Genomic DNA, 15,654 nt, shown 5'->3' with positions numbered 1-15,654 from the left:
TCTTTGGTTAAATGTGCAAAAACAAGTTGGTGATGTAAAAGCTTAATTTTGAGCCATTATGCACGCTGTCTTGCTAATGTTCTGTGGCGGATGTGTGAAAAAAATAAGTTAGGGTGATAACAAAGCTTAAAGCAAAGCTTAAAAGCAAGGTAACTTTCCCATGTTCAAAATGTTGTGTTTCTTGCAAGCAAATCCAACAGAAGCGGTATATTATGTAAAGGTGATTTGCTGTATTAGAATGTGCGTTAACACAATAACCCTAAAAAGAGCTGGGAATATTTTGAATGTTCACATTATTAGCCTTTAGGATCAGTCTATAAAGGATGTAAATGATTTCTTTCAGCATTTTACGCTTCATCGAAAGTGCAACAGCAGCATTAGAATGTTATTTGTCTCACACTCTTTGCATAGCTATCGGGTGCCCCATTCTTTCCCCATCCCATTTGATAGCTTGGAGGAGTTTGCAGTTGTGTCACAAATAGTGGAACTGATGAATCGTTTCTGTTTTCTATTGGTTTACTGAAGCCCTGTGGCCTAGAGTAGTTATAGAAAACCATTCAGAACCAATAGTTGATAAATGACCTGTCAGTAAGTGCAGTGTATTATTTCCACTCTTGTTCCTGATGCTGTACTTAGTACGGAGATGTTAGCAGATACACTTAAATATAACGCTTTGTGGCTATCATGTGTACATGTTGTGTACCAGGTGGTTACTTGTAGACTGCAATTTTGTTGTGTATGAGTAAAACAGCTAGCAGGTCTATACATGACTTGATTTTAGAAGGGATGGGAAAATTCTTTTTGTTAGGAATTTTAACACTAGAATTTTGTTACTGTGGTTGTCTTAAAAAAATCTACAAAGGAACAATCATTATAGAGATTTTTAAAGGTAGATTTTACTTTATCTTTTCTTTCTTTTTCCTTTGCCTTCTTCTTTGTATCATATTGTTCTTTTTCTTATTCTTCTTTTTATTCTTTGCATTCTTCTTCTTATTACTAGAGGTATATGATTTGTGAACATATGGCCGCTCAGTGGGATCCTTGTCTGTAAGGCACAGACATATGACATATGCTATATGTAGTGTACAAGCAAGTATAGACTGGGAGCTAGCTTTTTTGAGAAACTATTCAAAAAGATTATGTCTCCGACATTAGAATGCATGTTCTTCTCTCTGCTCTTGTAAAATGGCCAGAGGGCTTCAACTATTCAGGATGCATTACATAGCCTAGGGTGTGAATAATTAGCAGGAGAATATTTGCAAAGGATGATACCGCACTAAATCTTATCAAAATTCACAAGTGGGGATGTCTAAGTTGTGTTTAAGAGTGTCATTTGTGAGTAGGCTTTTCTATGTTTATATTTAGGTGATAACCTTTTATTTTCTCAACTCCATTATTTCTGAAACGTGTATCAAATGAAAAGGATGAAAGTAGGATTTAGTGATAGGGAAAACCATGTGACATTTAATTTTAACACCCAAAAGTCAAGACCAACTGACCAATATTTGGATAGAATATGTGAATTGTGATTAAAACTAATTGAACCTTGTAGCATGTACCAGTACTAATCTGTTGGATACACTCTGTATTGGAGAATGACTTGAATGTTAAACTAATATTATTTGGTCATTAGAGGCATTATCAAAGCACATCAATTGTATTATAATCAATTTGAATGTGTTTTATGATGTCAATCCAAGCACTTTCAGTTTTTCTCATTGAATTTCATTTTAGGAGTCTTGAAACTCTGTTACAATCACTGATACTAAGTAAAGTCTTATTGGTTGCCTGGAGCATCAATTAAGTTAGTTATTTTGCAATTCAATTAGATTCAGAAAATAACATTGTTACTATCGGAAATTGGAATGTCATCCCAATTTCAACATAATTCAAAATCAAGACATGAAATTAGATCGCATGCATGAAACATGGAACGTTTTCTGTAGGCACAATTATTTATTGAATGTTGGAGTGTAGATGTTGGATTAATCAGTAAAGGATGCCAATTGCATTTGCAGCACACTGGTATTAGTTTGATCAATTTTCAGTTATTAAAAGTTTGACAAGTATGGATGTGATTGACAACTTAATAAGTATCTGTAATTAGGTTAATTGAAAGAAAGGGGGAAGCATGACTTAAATTGAATTATTTGTATGAAATTATTGATTCTCAGTTCTTGGAATATTTTTTCTGCTTAAGCAATATGATGGATTCACTGTGTGTTTTCCTGTGAGTTGGAAATCTCGTTTGACTATCTTAGTGTGTTGATATTCACTAATGTATTCAAAGGTTACACTCACTAATATGACTTCCATTATACCCGAAAAAAGAAGGTCTGTCACATTTTCAGGATATGGTGCTATCTACAGAAGAATGTGAAGGTTTCAGTTAAAATATTGGCTATAAGGCTCAGAAAAATTTCTGTTTTATGGGAAAATAGAGAAGGGTCAGATGGTCAGGATTTCTTTTAAAAAACTTTTGTTTTCTTTTCTGAAAGATGCTAAATGACCTAAAAAATCACCCAAAGTGTGAAGAATCTGAAAAACAAATCAGAAAATATGTTGCAAAAAATCTGGAAAATTGTCTGAATTTTGTTTAAAATCAGCCCTCTGTTTCATTCACTTAACAAAAATCCCATAACGCAAAATCTTGGTCGGTCGGGTACTAAAAATATATAAAATGATTGCAATCTAACTAAGTCATGTTAAATTCTTTGGTACACTTTGTTATTTACTGGAGATATAAATATTGCAATCCAATTACAATAATTCCCTTAAACCCAAGTGTGGCATTTGGAATTCTAAGGTATAATGTTGGGTATCTAAACAGATCATATCAAGTTCTATGGTGAAATGTTCTATCTATAGATGTTAGATTTTGTAAAACAATTGTAGTACCGGTATTTGAAGTTATTTGGTGAAAATATGCTTTCTACTGAGGAGAGATTTTGCAAGATAATTATAGCATTTGAAGTTATGTGGTGAAATATGCTGTCTACTGAAGATAGAATTTGCAAGACAGTTGTAGCATTTGAAGTTATGTGGTGAAATATAATATGCTATCTACCAAAGATAGAATTTGCCAGACCATTGTAGCATGTGAAGTTATGTGGTGAAATATGCTGTCTACTGACAATAGAATTTGCAAGATATATGTAACTTGTTATGTGGTGAAATATGCTATCTACCAAAGATAGAATTTGCCAGACCATTGTAGCATGTGAAGTTATGTGGTGAAATATGCTGTCTACTGACAATAGAATATGCAAGATATATGTAGCTTGTTATGTGGTAAAATATGCTATCTACTGAAGATAGATTTTGCAAACAAATTATAGCAGATGGAGTTATATGACGAAATATGTGGTCTACTTAAGATAGAATTTCCAATTGAGACAGTTGTCTGTAGCATGTGAAGTTGTGTGGTGAAATATGCTGTCTACTGAAGATATTCACATCACTTAAAAAATGTTGAAGTTCTTTCTTCAAGCATTGGCTTGGAAAATTACATTTTGTTTTGAGATTGCCTGAAAATATACTCTGTATTTTTCTCAAAACTTAATTGCATACAGCCAGCAAGAACAAAACTTGTTGTCATTGTTATGCTTAAGATATAAATGCATCATTTTCCCCCAAATAGTATAACACTTCTATTTCTTGCGATCCTCAAAAACAGGTCGGTTTACAAATAGCCATTAAAAAGGAGACAGTAATGTGTTGATAGAAGTCATGTTCATACAGGGTTTGGCTTATATGGAATACGGTCATTGTGTGTTTAGATTTAGAAACCACTTTACAGTCACCAGTAAGGTAGTGTCCACATGATTATGTCCAGTCAGGTTATACGTTGTACGTGACAATTAAGATTAGATAATGGTGAGTTAATGGGAGACCTAGAAATTAATAGTTCTCTTGTCATTTGTGTTGGTTGTCTGGGCCTTATCCGGTAAAAGATAATACTGCTATAGCCCATAGGTAAGCTTTGGACAAATGCAATTGCAGGTCATTATACACACTCTGTAGCAAATGATCTTTAGTGGGTGTGTGAAAACAAGTTGGGGTGATTTAAAAGCCTAAAAGCTAAGCAATTTTGAGCCATTATGCACGCTGTCTTGCAAAAGTTCTTTGGTGGATGTGTGAAAACTAGTTGGGGTTATGGAAGTCATTATGCATGCTGTGCTGCAAAATGTTCTTTGGTTAAAAGTGCAAAAACAAGTTGGTGATGTAAAAGCTTAATTTTGAGCCATTATGCACGCTGTCTTGCTAATGTTCTGTGGCGGATGTGTGAAAAAATAAGTTAAATATAAAAATAAATAAATGACAAGCTTAAAGCAAAGCTTAAAAGCAAGGCAACTTTCCCATGTTCAAAATGTTGTGTTTCTTGCAAGCAAATCCAACAGAAGCGGTATTTTATGCAAAGGTGATTTGCCGTATTAGAATGTGCATTAACACAATAACCCTAAAAAGAGCTGGGAATATTTTAAATGTTCACATTATTAGCCTTTAGGATCAGTCTATAAAGGATGTAAATGATTTCTTTCAGCATTTCATGTTTCATCAAAAGTACAACAGCAGCATTAGAATGTTATTTGTCTCACACTCTTTGCATAGCTATCGGGTGCCCCATTCTTTCATCCCATTTGATAGCTTGGAGGAGTTTGCAGTCATGTCACAAATAGTGGAACTGATGAATCGTTTCTGTTTTCTATTGGTTTACTGAAGCCCTGTGGCCTAGAGTAGTTATAGAAAACCATTCAGAACCAATAGTTGATAAATGACCTGTCAGTAAGTGCAGCGTATTATTTCCACTCTTGTTCCTGATGCTGTACTTAGTACGGAGATGTTAGCAGATACACTTAAATATAACGCTTTGTGGCTATCATGTGTACATGTTGTGTACCAGGTGGTTACTTGTAGACTTCAATTTTGTTGTGTATGAGTAAAACAGCTAGCAGATCTATACAATGACTTGATTTTTAGAAGGGTTGGGAAAATTCTTTTAGTTAATAGGAATTTAAACACTAGGATTTAATTGTTGTTGTCTTTAAAAAAATCTACAAAGGTACAAACATTATAGAATAAGTAAATCATACAATGAGGGAACCAAACGTACCTAGTACATTTTTTAAATGTAGGGTTTACTTTATCTTTTCTTTCTTTTTTCCCTTATTCTTATTCCTCTTCTGCATCTTCTTCGTATTTTTCTTTGCCTTCTTCTTTGTATCATATTGTTCTTTTTCTTATTCTTCTTTTTATTCTTTGCATTCTTCTTCTTATTACTAGAGGTATTATGATTTGTGAACATATGGCCGCTTAGTGACATTCTTGTCTGTAAGGCACAGACATATGACATACGCTATATGTAGTGTACAAGCAAGTATAGACTGAGAGCTAGCTTTTTTGAGAAACTATTCAAAAAGATTATGTCTCCGACATTAGAATGCATGTTCTTCTCTCTGCTCTTGTAAAATGGCCAGAGGGCTTCAACTATTCAGGATGCATTACATAGCCTAGGGTGTGAATAATTAGCAGGAGAATATTTGCAAAGGATGATACCGCGCTAAATCTTATCAAAATTCACAAGTGGGGATGTCTAAGTTGTGTTTAAGAGTGTCATTCATGAGTAGGCTTTTCTGTGTCTATATTTAGGTGATAACCTTTTATTTTCTCAACTCCATTATTTCTGAAACATGAATCAAATGACAATGATGGATGTAGGATATAGTGGATAGGGAAAGGTCACAGGATAATATATTGTCAATAAGCACAAAACTGCCTCAAAATAACAAAATGATAATTTTATCTCAAGCATAGTATAGTGTTTAGAGTTCTTGTCTTTGATGCACAAGTTACTTTGTTCAGTTCCTGCAGCAAGACTACCCTTGATAAGGGTAAATGTCTCCTTTTGAATTTCTTTGGCAACATAGATGATGAAAGGGATACCGATCATATCATCCTTTAATTTCAACACCCAAAACGTAAGACCAAGTTATCAACATTTTATAGAATGTATGAATTGTGATTAAAACCAATTGAACCTTGTAGCATGTACCAGTACTAATCTGTTGGATACACCCTGTATTGGAGAATGACTTGAATGTTAAACTGAACTTATTTGGCCATTAGAGGCATTATCAAAGCACATCAATTGCATTATAATCAATTTGAATGTGTTTTATGATGTCAATCCATGATTACCAAGCACTTTCAGTTTTTCTCATTGAATTTCATTTTAGGAGTATTGAAACTCTGTTACAATCACAGATACTAGGTAAAGTCTTATTGGTTGCCTGGAGCATTAATTAAGTTAGTTATTTTGCAATTCAATTAGATTCAGAAAATAACATTGTTACTATCGGAAATTGGAATGTCATCCCAATTTCAGCATTAATTCAAAATCAAGACATGAAATTAGATTGCACACATGAAACATGGAACATTTTCTGTAGGCACAATTATTTATTGAATGTTGGAGTGTAGATGTTAGATTAATCAGTAAAGGATGCCAATTACATTTGTAGCACACTGGTATTAGTTTGATCAATTTTCAGTTATTAAAAGTTTGACAAGTATGGATGTGATTGACAACTTAATAAGTATCTGAAATAGGTTAATTGAAAGAAAAAGTCGGAAAATTACTAAAATTGTATTGTTTATGAAATTGTTGAATATTCTTGGCTCTATTCTTGTCTCGAAGTATTTTTTCTGCCTCAGCAATAAGATGGATTCACAGTGTTTCTTTCCTGTGAATTGGAAATCTCATTTGACAATCTCATTGTTTTGATAATCACAGGTTTGTTCAAAGGCTACACTAATATGACTCCCATTATAAAGAAGTTCTCTTCCAAAGAATATCTTTAGTACTTTAAACAGTAATGAAGCAGAATATAGTGCTATCTACATAAGGAAGTGAAGATAAAAGATATTGGCCGTAATTTATCTTCTACTGACCAATGACTGCAATCTAACTGAATTCTCTGGTACCCAACTGCTATCTACTGTATATAGGTATAGATATTGCAATCCAATTAAACCCAATTGTAGTTTGTAGAATTCTGAGACAATGTTGGTATTTAACTGATAACTTTCCAACAATCCATCGGTTTCATATCAAAATTAAAGAAATGAAGCTCAGACAAACTGGCATTATAATAAAGGAGAGAAAAAATCAGAACCGTTCGGATTCAAACCAGCGTGCACTAACGATTACATGTCGTCAGCTCATATCAAGTTATGTTGATTATGTTATCTTCTTGTGGTAGATTTGGTAAAACAATATTGCAGCATGTGAAGTTCTGTTGTTGAATATGCTATCTACTGAAGACAAAATTTATATAACAATTGTAACATGTCTACCGAAGATAGATTTCACAAGACGATTGTATGTGAAGTTTTGTGTTGAAATATGCAACTGAAGATAGAATTAAGCAGACAATTGTAGCATGTGAAGATATATGTATTCTATTTGCTATCTACTGAAGATAGAATTTGCATTCCTAGCTGTAGCATATGAAATTTTGCAGTATGCTATCTACTTAAGATAGAATCAATTGAGTATCTTTGATAGAATTTAGCATATGAATTTCTTTGGCATTTGCTATCTACTGAAGCTTGAAGATAGATAAACTTTGTAAACCAGTTGTAGTATATGAAATTATTTGGTATGTGCTATCTAGCAAAGATAGATTTCACGATTCAGTGGTAGCATGTGGAATGTAAATCTACTTAAGATAGATATTGTAATTCATTAGTAGCGTGTGATATTCTGTGTTAACTTAAAATGTGCTATCTTCTCTGAGATAAAGGTTGTAAGTCTATGGTAGTATATGGAATTCTGTAGCAAGTTTGCTATCTACTGAAGATGCATTTTGCAATTCAATGCATGTGAAATTCTTTGCAATTTGTATATTGAACTCAAAGTTTTGTATAGTATAATGCTCCATTATTAATTAACATTTAGTAGGCAAACAGTGAAAAAATTTTCTCTTATTCCAATACCAAGCAAATTGACATAGGCAATTGCACAATTTGAGCTCACTCTTAAAAAACTAACCTTCCAGCAAAATGTGGTTTGGCACATATATTTTGGTCAAGTAAAAAACATGGCACATCTAAACACATGAAAGGTCTAGGTACAGCTGGTGCACTGATATAAAGGACACTTGATGGTTATGATGAGCACATAGAATCAATCTATCCTTGTGGCACTAACTGTCGCATGCAGTTTGGATCTATCTTATGAAGTCGCTCTTTGATTTAGGGCATTGCACTTGCTTATGACAAACTTAGTGCAAATCATGAACTATATTTAGATCTATGTCAGAGTAATGTACAAGCAAGCAGTACCTTGATTCAGAGTGATCAGCGTTGTGATTTTGGCATTTGACTCAAATATAATTTCTGTCTTAGAGAGAGTTAACTTTAATATGAGAATTTTTCAATTTGTGTGAGTTGAAGTATGCTTAAATGGTAAGAAATGAAAGAGAAAAGAGGAGACAAAGTGATGGCATGGAAAGACTGTTGCAGCGTTAATGTCATTCATTGTATCAGTGAAAATACTTATAATAATGATTGGTCAGAGTACTTTTGCTATCTACCAAAGATAGCAATATGTACTGGGGAACAAGTGCTGTATAATAAAAACAATGATTGGTCAGCAAATGCTATCTACCAAAGATAGCCATAATTTGCTAGGAACAAGTACTAAATACTGTAAACTATAATTGATCAGAGATTGCTATCTGCTAAAGATAGCAGAATATATTGATATAATAATGATTGGTCAGAGTACTTTTTCTATCTACCAAAGATAGCAATAATGTGCTGGGGAACAAGTGCTGTATACTAAAAACAATGATTGGTCAGCAAATGCTATCTACCAAAGATAGCCATAATTTGCTAGGAACAAGTACTAGATACTGAAAATGATAATTGATCAGAGATTGCTATCTTCCAAAGATAGCAGAATATATTGAATACCAGTATTAAAATATGATTGGTCAGAGAATGCTATATACCAAAGATAGCAATATGTCCCAGATATGGGAAATGCATGTTGCATTCAGATACATATCTGATCTGTATGGGGAAAGGGGTATGCATTTTAAATTAGACATAACAATAGATCAACTTATGGCCAGCCAGGTAAGCAGATGGATTGGGGTACAAAGTAGAGCACATTGCAACATTTGCTACAAAGTTGTTGAACAAGTGACAAATAAAAGGGTCAAACCTAAATCTCAAAGTGAAAGTGGAACTAAATTTTTCAAAGAAAACCACCTGTGCTGAGATGTCTTCCCTGACAGTTTTCCTGTGAAGTGTTACTGAGAGCTCACTATCTCTATGAATTACCGATGAGGATAGAACTTTTCACTACAGGTGTTTGATGCCACTCAATAGGTTCCTTTGGGTTCAAATACTGCAATTCAGACTAGAGGGTATTGTTAAAAATGCAACAGAAAATTGAAAGTTACGTGTGGTGGGATTGGCTCACAGTGAAAAGGAAGCTATGAGAATACCATGATGTGAGTGATTCTGGCAGGAACAGGTCAGACACTGACCTACATTGGCTAATCCAGTCAAAATCCCTACACCCCCTCTTGAAGAAATGACCTGCAATCTTCCACACAGGGAGTGGGAATTTCAAATGGGTGACTCCATTTGAAATTTACACTCCCTGTGTGGGATATTGATATCTTCCATATGGGGCGTATGGATTGTGACTGGAATAGCCCATTCTTGGGGCTTGAATGGATGAACTTTTTAAAAAGCAAAAATACATTTTGTAATTTAAATGAACTATCCATAAACCAGTATCTTTGATATGCAGATAGGTATCATAAGAATAAATAAAACAGATGATGATTTAAAATCATAATTAACAGGGCAGTGCTAAGGTTTTAAAGGTTGGAAGAAATGTTTTACACAAGTACATGTAGTAGCCTCTCCACATAGAATATATATGAGTTGCTATTCAAAGGATACCATCAATTGGATACTACATGTATGGTGAAGTAGATGATTAGTCACGCTGCAGACCAGTTGTCCTGCTCGGAATCGATAACCAAGTATGCATGTTTTTCACATGAACCAATGCATTAAGGTTACTTGAAGCTGCATTAGTGTTTTAAAGTGGTGATTGTATTCATGATCAGGTTATGAAAAGGCAATGTAACAAACAAATGTCTGGCTTGATCAAGAGTTATGAAAAGGCCATGTACATGTAGCAAACAAATGTCTGGTTTGATATGGAGTTATAGAGGTCCTGTATATGACGTAGTTGCCTGCAATCATGGCCGAATGCTCAAATCTGTTCAACAGAAGTGTAATAATATTTCTAATGTAGACAATATAGCACTATAGTTTGATCCCAACATTTAATTGAATATACTGAATTATGGTATGGAATACTAGTGTGGATACTTTGTTTGAAGTCATATAAGCATGCAGCACTTTTATTGAAGTTTGGCCTTTTGTCAATTTGGTGGCTTTTAATGTCAACCATTATGCGTTATCAACTTGAAAGATAAAATATCATGCACATCTTGATAAAAGGATGTCTAGTTTGCCATTTGGATACTACATTGTAGCTGAGCTGAAAATTCAGCTCAGCTGCCAAAGAACATCATGTTTAACATATAGCCTACATATTCCTGTATATCTATTTTTGTTCTTCTGACATTTTCTTGCTGGGGTGTTGTTTATGAATCTTAAAATTATGAAGGTAATATTGTGATTGCATATTAAGTGGAAACCACAAAGTCAAAAGAGTATTTGCATCAAATGAGTATCAGTGATTTTTTGTTAACAAATGTTTTTGACATCTAAACAAAGCTTTTCAAATAAAAATGAAATATTCAACAATTGTTATCTCTTTGATTGATTTCAGGTGTAAATATTGGCATTATCCAGAGAAGCTACCCACCACTAGTGTCATCATAGTGTTTCACAACGAAGGCTGGTCCACCCTGATGCGGACAGTACACAGTGTATGGAATAGAACACCACCTGAACTATTAGAAGAAATTGTCATGGTTGACGATTTTAGCACAAAAGGTATGTTATTTTTAAATGAAAAACAAAAGCTGGGTGAACTGATTTCCCTAGGCCATATGTAGCATCCAAGTGTATATTAGTTTAGATACAATTTGCTGAAAATTGCATCCAAATTTGTTAAAACCAGAGAACCTGGACTCCCTATACCACCACATACAATAGCACCATCAGCTATTGGGGGGGGGGGGGCATTTGCGTCCTTACCAACAGTTTCATTATCAAAACTGAGATATCAGAAGAAAGCTAATTTTTCTTGGAATTACCTAGGGCTTAGAACCGATCAGTCCCGTTGTTGCTATGCACCTCCGATTGGTTCAAATAGCACATACGAGTATCCCGTCGACATGCACATGCTAAAGTGTGTGATATTGTGTCATATCACACGACTAAGAACCAATTAAGATTGCAGGAACTTTCTTAAGTGTTTAATAATGCTTCTTACTGTAACAGAGCAAAGAAATCTTGTGTTTGCAGGTGTAAATTTTGTCTACATGTTTCAGTTCAGTTGTATCTCCTCCCATTGAGTAAATGGATACCCACATAATTTGATGCTAGGAAATATGAGCAGACTCCTGTTGGAAGAGTGATAAACCCTCACCCTAAGCTGTGTTATTAATATTGTCTAGCAGATGGAAATTTTGGCTATTCCAGTTGAAATACATACACCCCCTATGGAGGACATAACCTTAATCTCCCACACAGGGGGTGTAGATTTCAACCCCATTTGAAATTCATATGTGGAAGATTAAGGTCATGTCTTCCATAGTGGGTATGTGGATTTTAACTAGAATAGCCTAATTCTAAGTCATATTAAACACAGATGTTTCCTGTAGGGCATGACAATTTATATTTTTAATAGCAATTTTACCACATTTCATTAAAATTTAATTTGAGATATTCTGAAAAATTATATTTGTAAATAATTTTTCTCATAGAGTCTGTTTTCAATTGAGATGAATTCAAGAATGCATTAAAGATAAATATAGCTTACTGAAATGTCTATATCTATATTTTTTCTTCAACTGCTTTGACAATAAATGTACAAATGTACATGAGGCATAAATCCTTGCACACAATTTCAATAAAAGATGTGTCTTGGATCTTGCTTCTTGAAACACCTACAAAAAACAAAGATGTTATTTTACTTGAAGCCCAACATGGGAAGTTTAAATCTATTTTATTGGATTTAACCACAGGAGAGGTTTTTGTCTGAAGAGTCTGACCCAATATCAAGTGAAGGGAAAGAAGAACACTCCAGTGCAAACATTTACTTTACAGTAGTGTGGGAAGTTCAATGTTTCTATGTTTTAAGGAGAAGTGTACCTACCATCATCACATCAACCTATAAACATCAGACATTCTTTATTCAAAGTGGTATTTCAATATTTAAAAATAAAATTGAGTGGAAGTGGAAATGGCATAAAGAGTTTTCAAAATTGATTTCCATAGATTATTTGATTGTATTTGGAGTGTATTCTGTTGAAGAATGTGCAAGAAAAACATTGCATGTTTTATATTTGCTTCTGGGTGTAGTTCTTACTGTAGGCATCTCAAATGTCAGGGAAGTCATTTGAAAACCTTGTCTTGCTTATATTTTTGGAAGAAAAAAATCAATGCTTTAGCTACAATTAATATAAGGATATGTACAAATTGTGTGCACAAGTTACTTTCATCTTCTCAAATTTCATATCAGTTTTGGTATGAGTATGATGAAGTAAAACATGTGCGCAACTTGAGTTTCAAATAACCGAAGAAATACATTTCATTACTATTTTTCATTTTGGCAAGTCAGTGACATCAACATGTTGAGGTATCTGTGTCATTTACGCATCTACGCGGTGTGCGTGTCTACGCCAGTTCTTTGAGAGAACATTCGCAATTTGAAGCAGCAGCCAATAAAATGCGCACTAGTATCACTGACTTACCAAGATGAAATATAGTATAGTTTTTCCAGGTTGTTCTGTGTGTATAAAACAAACACCATTACCAGCAAAACTAAAAGATGGAGGAAAATGTTACCCCAAGGTAACTAAGTCAAGATGAATTAAAAGAGATACATTTGGGTCAGCTCTTGGTAGAGGTTGTGACAACACATAGGTTTTTTTCTTGAGGCAGGAGCATTGTTCATAACTAGTTGCTTGGATTAAAGATCCAGATATATATAGGCTAGATGGCAGAAGAATGTGACAGATGTAGCTGCTGATGGAATTGTAGGTTGAAATGTGGAATGATAAAATGACATGATTGTAAGCACTAGTTGACTATTGTCACTTACAGGAGTGAAAGTAATGTTGGGCATTGATGCTTTGTTGTTAAGTTTGTTTGTTCAATTCTGTTTTGGTTTAAATATTGATAATTGAATACTCCAGTCAATCCTTAGTTTCAATTCAAGTCTTGATTGTAGATATTATGGCTTTGAGGATGATACTACAATATATAGTTAATTTAAACAACATACAAAAACAAAGAGGAGTACAATATTTTATGTAGAGAAGAATGCATCTTCAATCAAAAATTATGTGATCGGTCATTGTTATATTTATATGTATTGACAGAAAGACAACTTATCAATTTGACCTATCTTAACATTATGCTGTGAGAGCTATTATATTGCAATGCTCCGTCAAACTGGAGCAATTTCTAACTACTGTCTTAACTGATATAAAATGCCCATGCAATATTTTTGAATATATGAGTGTTCGGGTACTTTGTAGAAAATATGACACACACACACACAGAGATTTATTTTTAAAATGTTGCTACTTATCCCCTTTAAAATCACAAGCTTTCAAAACATCCCTTAATTTGGCAAGCAAGTCAATTCTGCAAATTCTCATTTATAAAGGCATATGATGGTGGCCATTTAGCCATTTATGGAAAAAGGTTACAGCTAAAGAGGCACACAAGGCAACCTATACCTGAATTTCATTGAGCTGCTGATAATATACTGTTGATTTTATCCAGTAAGTAGCAGGTTTGGGGTCAGGTTGCTGTGCAATCAGTAAGCTGAGATGGATTATGAGCTGTGGATGTGAGCAAGGTCTGATACCTGGTCAGTGTGGAAACACCTGTATCCATCCAATTATGTGTGGGGTAATTGAAAGGAGTCAGGCATCTGAGCGTGACTTCAATATTTAGAGGAAAAGCTATAACAACTTCACAGATTCAATCTGGAAAGCCAGACTGTTATAATCATCATTCAGATTTGTTGAAAAGACAATCAAACTCTGTAATGACTTTAAAGAAGTACCCTACCATTCGTGATCGGCCGTTTATCATATTTCTATAGTTTGTGGAGACTTGTTTTTGACAACTTGTGCAGAAACGATAGACTCTGTGGATAACAGTAATGATGATTTATAGTCCCATCTTGTTTACCACCCTTCCAGGTAACACAGTTTGTTTGTCGTCTTCATGTCTCCATTACTGTACACTTGATAACACACAACTGCGGAAGATGTGTGTCTTTTTGTTTCCTCACTAATAGTAGTGTGCATTATCTACTCTATACCAAAGTGGTGGCAGTGACATCAATGCCATAATGCATACACCCACCTGTGATTTCTTGTATTGTCTGTTGGCTCAGAATTTGAGAGAGATTTTCTTTATAATATACCAGAATATTCTCACATGACTGAGTCAATTTGAGCAGCATGATTAGAAGTCTGTTACCATCTTCTTACAGACAATATAATGTAGTCAGTTTGTTTGACAAAATGTTAGTTTGTTTGACAAAATGTCATATACCAACAGTGAAAAACAAAACAGAATAAGTACCAAAATGCAGAGTCTTTATTTATACACTAGTGGTATTTCGGTGAGAATGGCAAAGTGATACATGTCGGTGCATTCCAGTTTAGTCAAATGGCTGTTATTGATTTGTAGTGATGCCAGTTATAATTAGAGCCAGCTGAATATATGTCTGCTTCTAACAAATTTCCTGTTAGCACTTTGTGTGGATACTGTTTGTATTTCCTGAACTGTGTGTATCTAAATAGTAGGTAAAACATGATTGATAACCTATGCAATGTAAAAAGATATCTAGTGATAAAAATACAAACAAAATACATCATAATTTTAAGCTTGAAAAAGTCCAAGGTTGAAACTGTTCATCAATATACATCCTCTGTAATGGATACCGCCTCACTTGGTTGAGAGGAAGATTTGGTTACGGTATGTGATACTTCAGTTTCATCCTTGATTATCTTGATCTGATATTATATTGCTCTTAACATCCCCTTATGGTGAATATTTAGTGAAACAAAAATGAGCAAGTATTGAAAGTGATGAGACTGGTTTGTATACCTGTAATGTATAACCATTTATGCAGATTAGATGCAAATTGTTTTCAGGCTGGACAAGAAAATAGTATTATATGTGCATTTAGATGTGTTTAAAAGACAATCAAACTGTGAAATGACCTTGAAAAGGTACTCCTATATGACCAAAGATGGTCCCTTTATCATATTTCTAATTAATAGAGGCTTGTTTTTGACAACTTGTGTAGAAAAGACAGGCAGCTTCTAGTAGCAATTTCTGTGGACAACCGTACTGATGATTTATAGTCCCATCTTGTTTACCACCCTTCCAGGTAACACA

At 34.1% G+C, this 15,654-nt stretch overlaps 1 protein-coding gene across 1 annotated transcript in view; it reads left to right on the top strand.

The window, feature by feature from the left end:
• LOC140152967 (N-acetylgalactosaminyltransferase 7-like) overlaps positions 1-15,654 on the top strand; it is a 156,230-nt gene that overhangs the window by 63,146 nt on the left and 77,430 nt on the right. Inside the window, exon 3 of the mRNA XM_072175521.1 lies at positions 10,889-11,055. Within this exon, the coding sequence (XP_072031622.1) occupies positions 10,889-11,055 (167 nt within the window). The remainder of the gene's footprint in view (positions 1-10,888; positions 11,056-15,654) is intronic.

Source organism: Amphiura filiformis, chromosome 5, assembly GCF_039555335.1.
Source record: "Amphiura filiformis chromosome 5, Afil_fr2py, whole genome shotgun sequence".
NCBI lineage: Eukaryota > Metazoa > Echinodermata > Ophiuroidea > Amphilepidida > Amphiuridae > Amphiura > Amphiura filiformis.
This window is presented reverse-complemented; position numbering and strand designations above follow the sequence as displayed.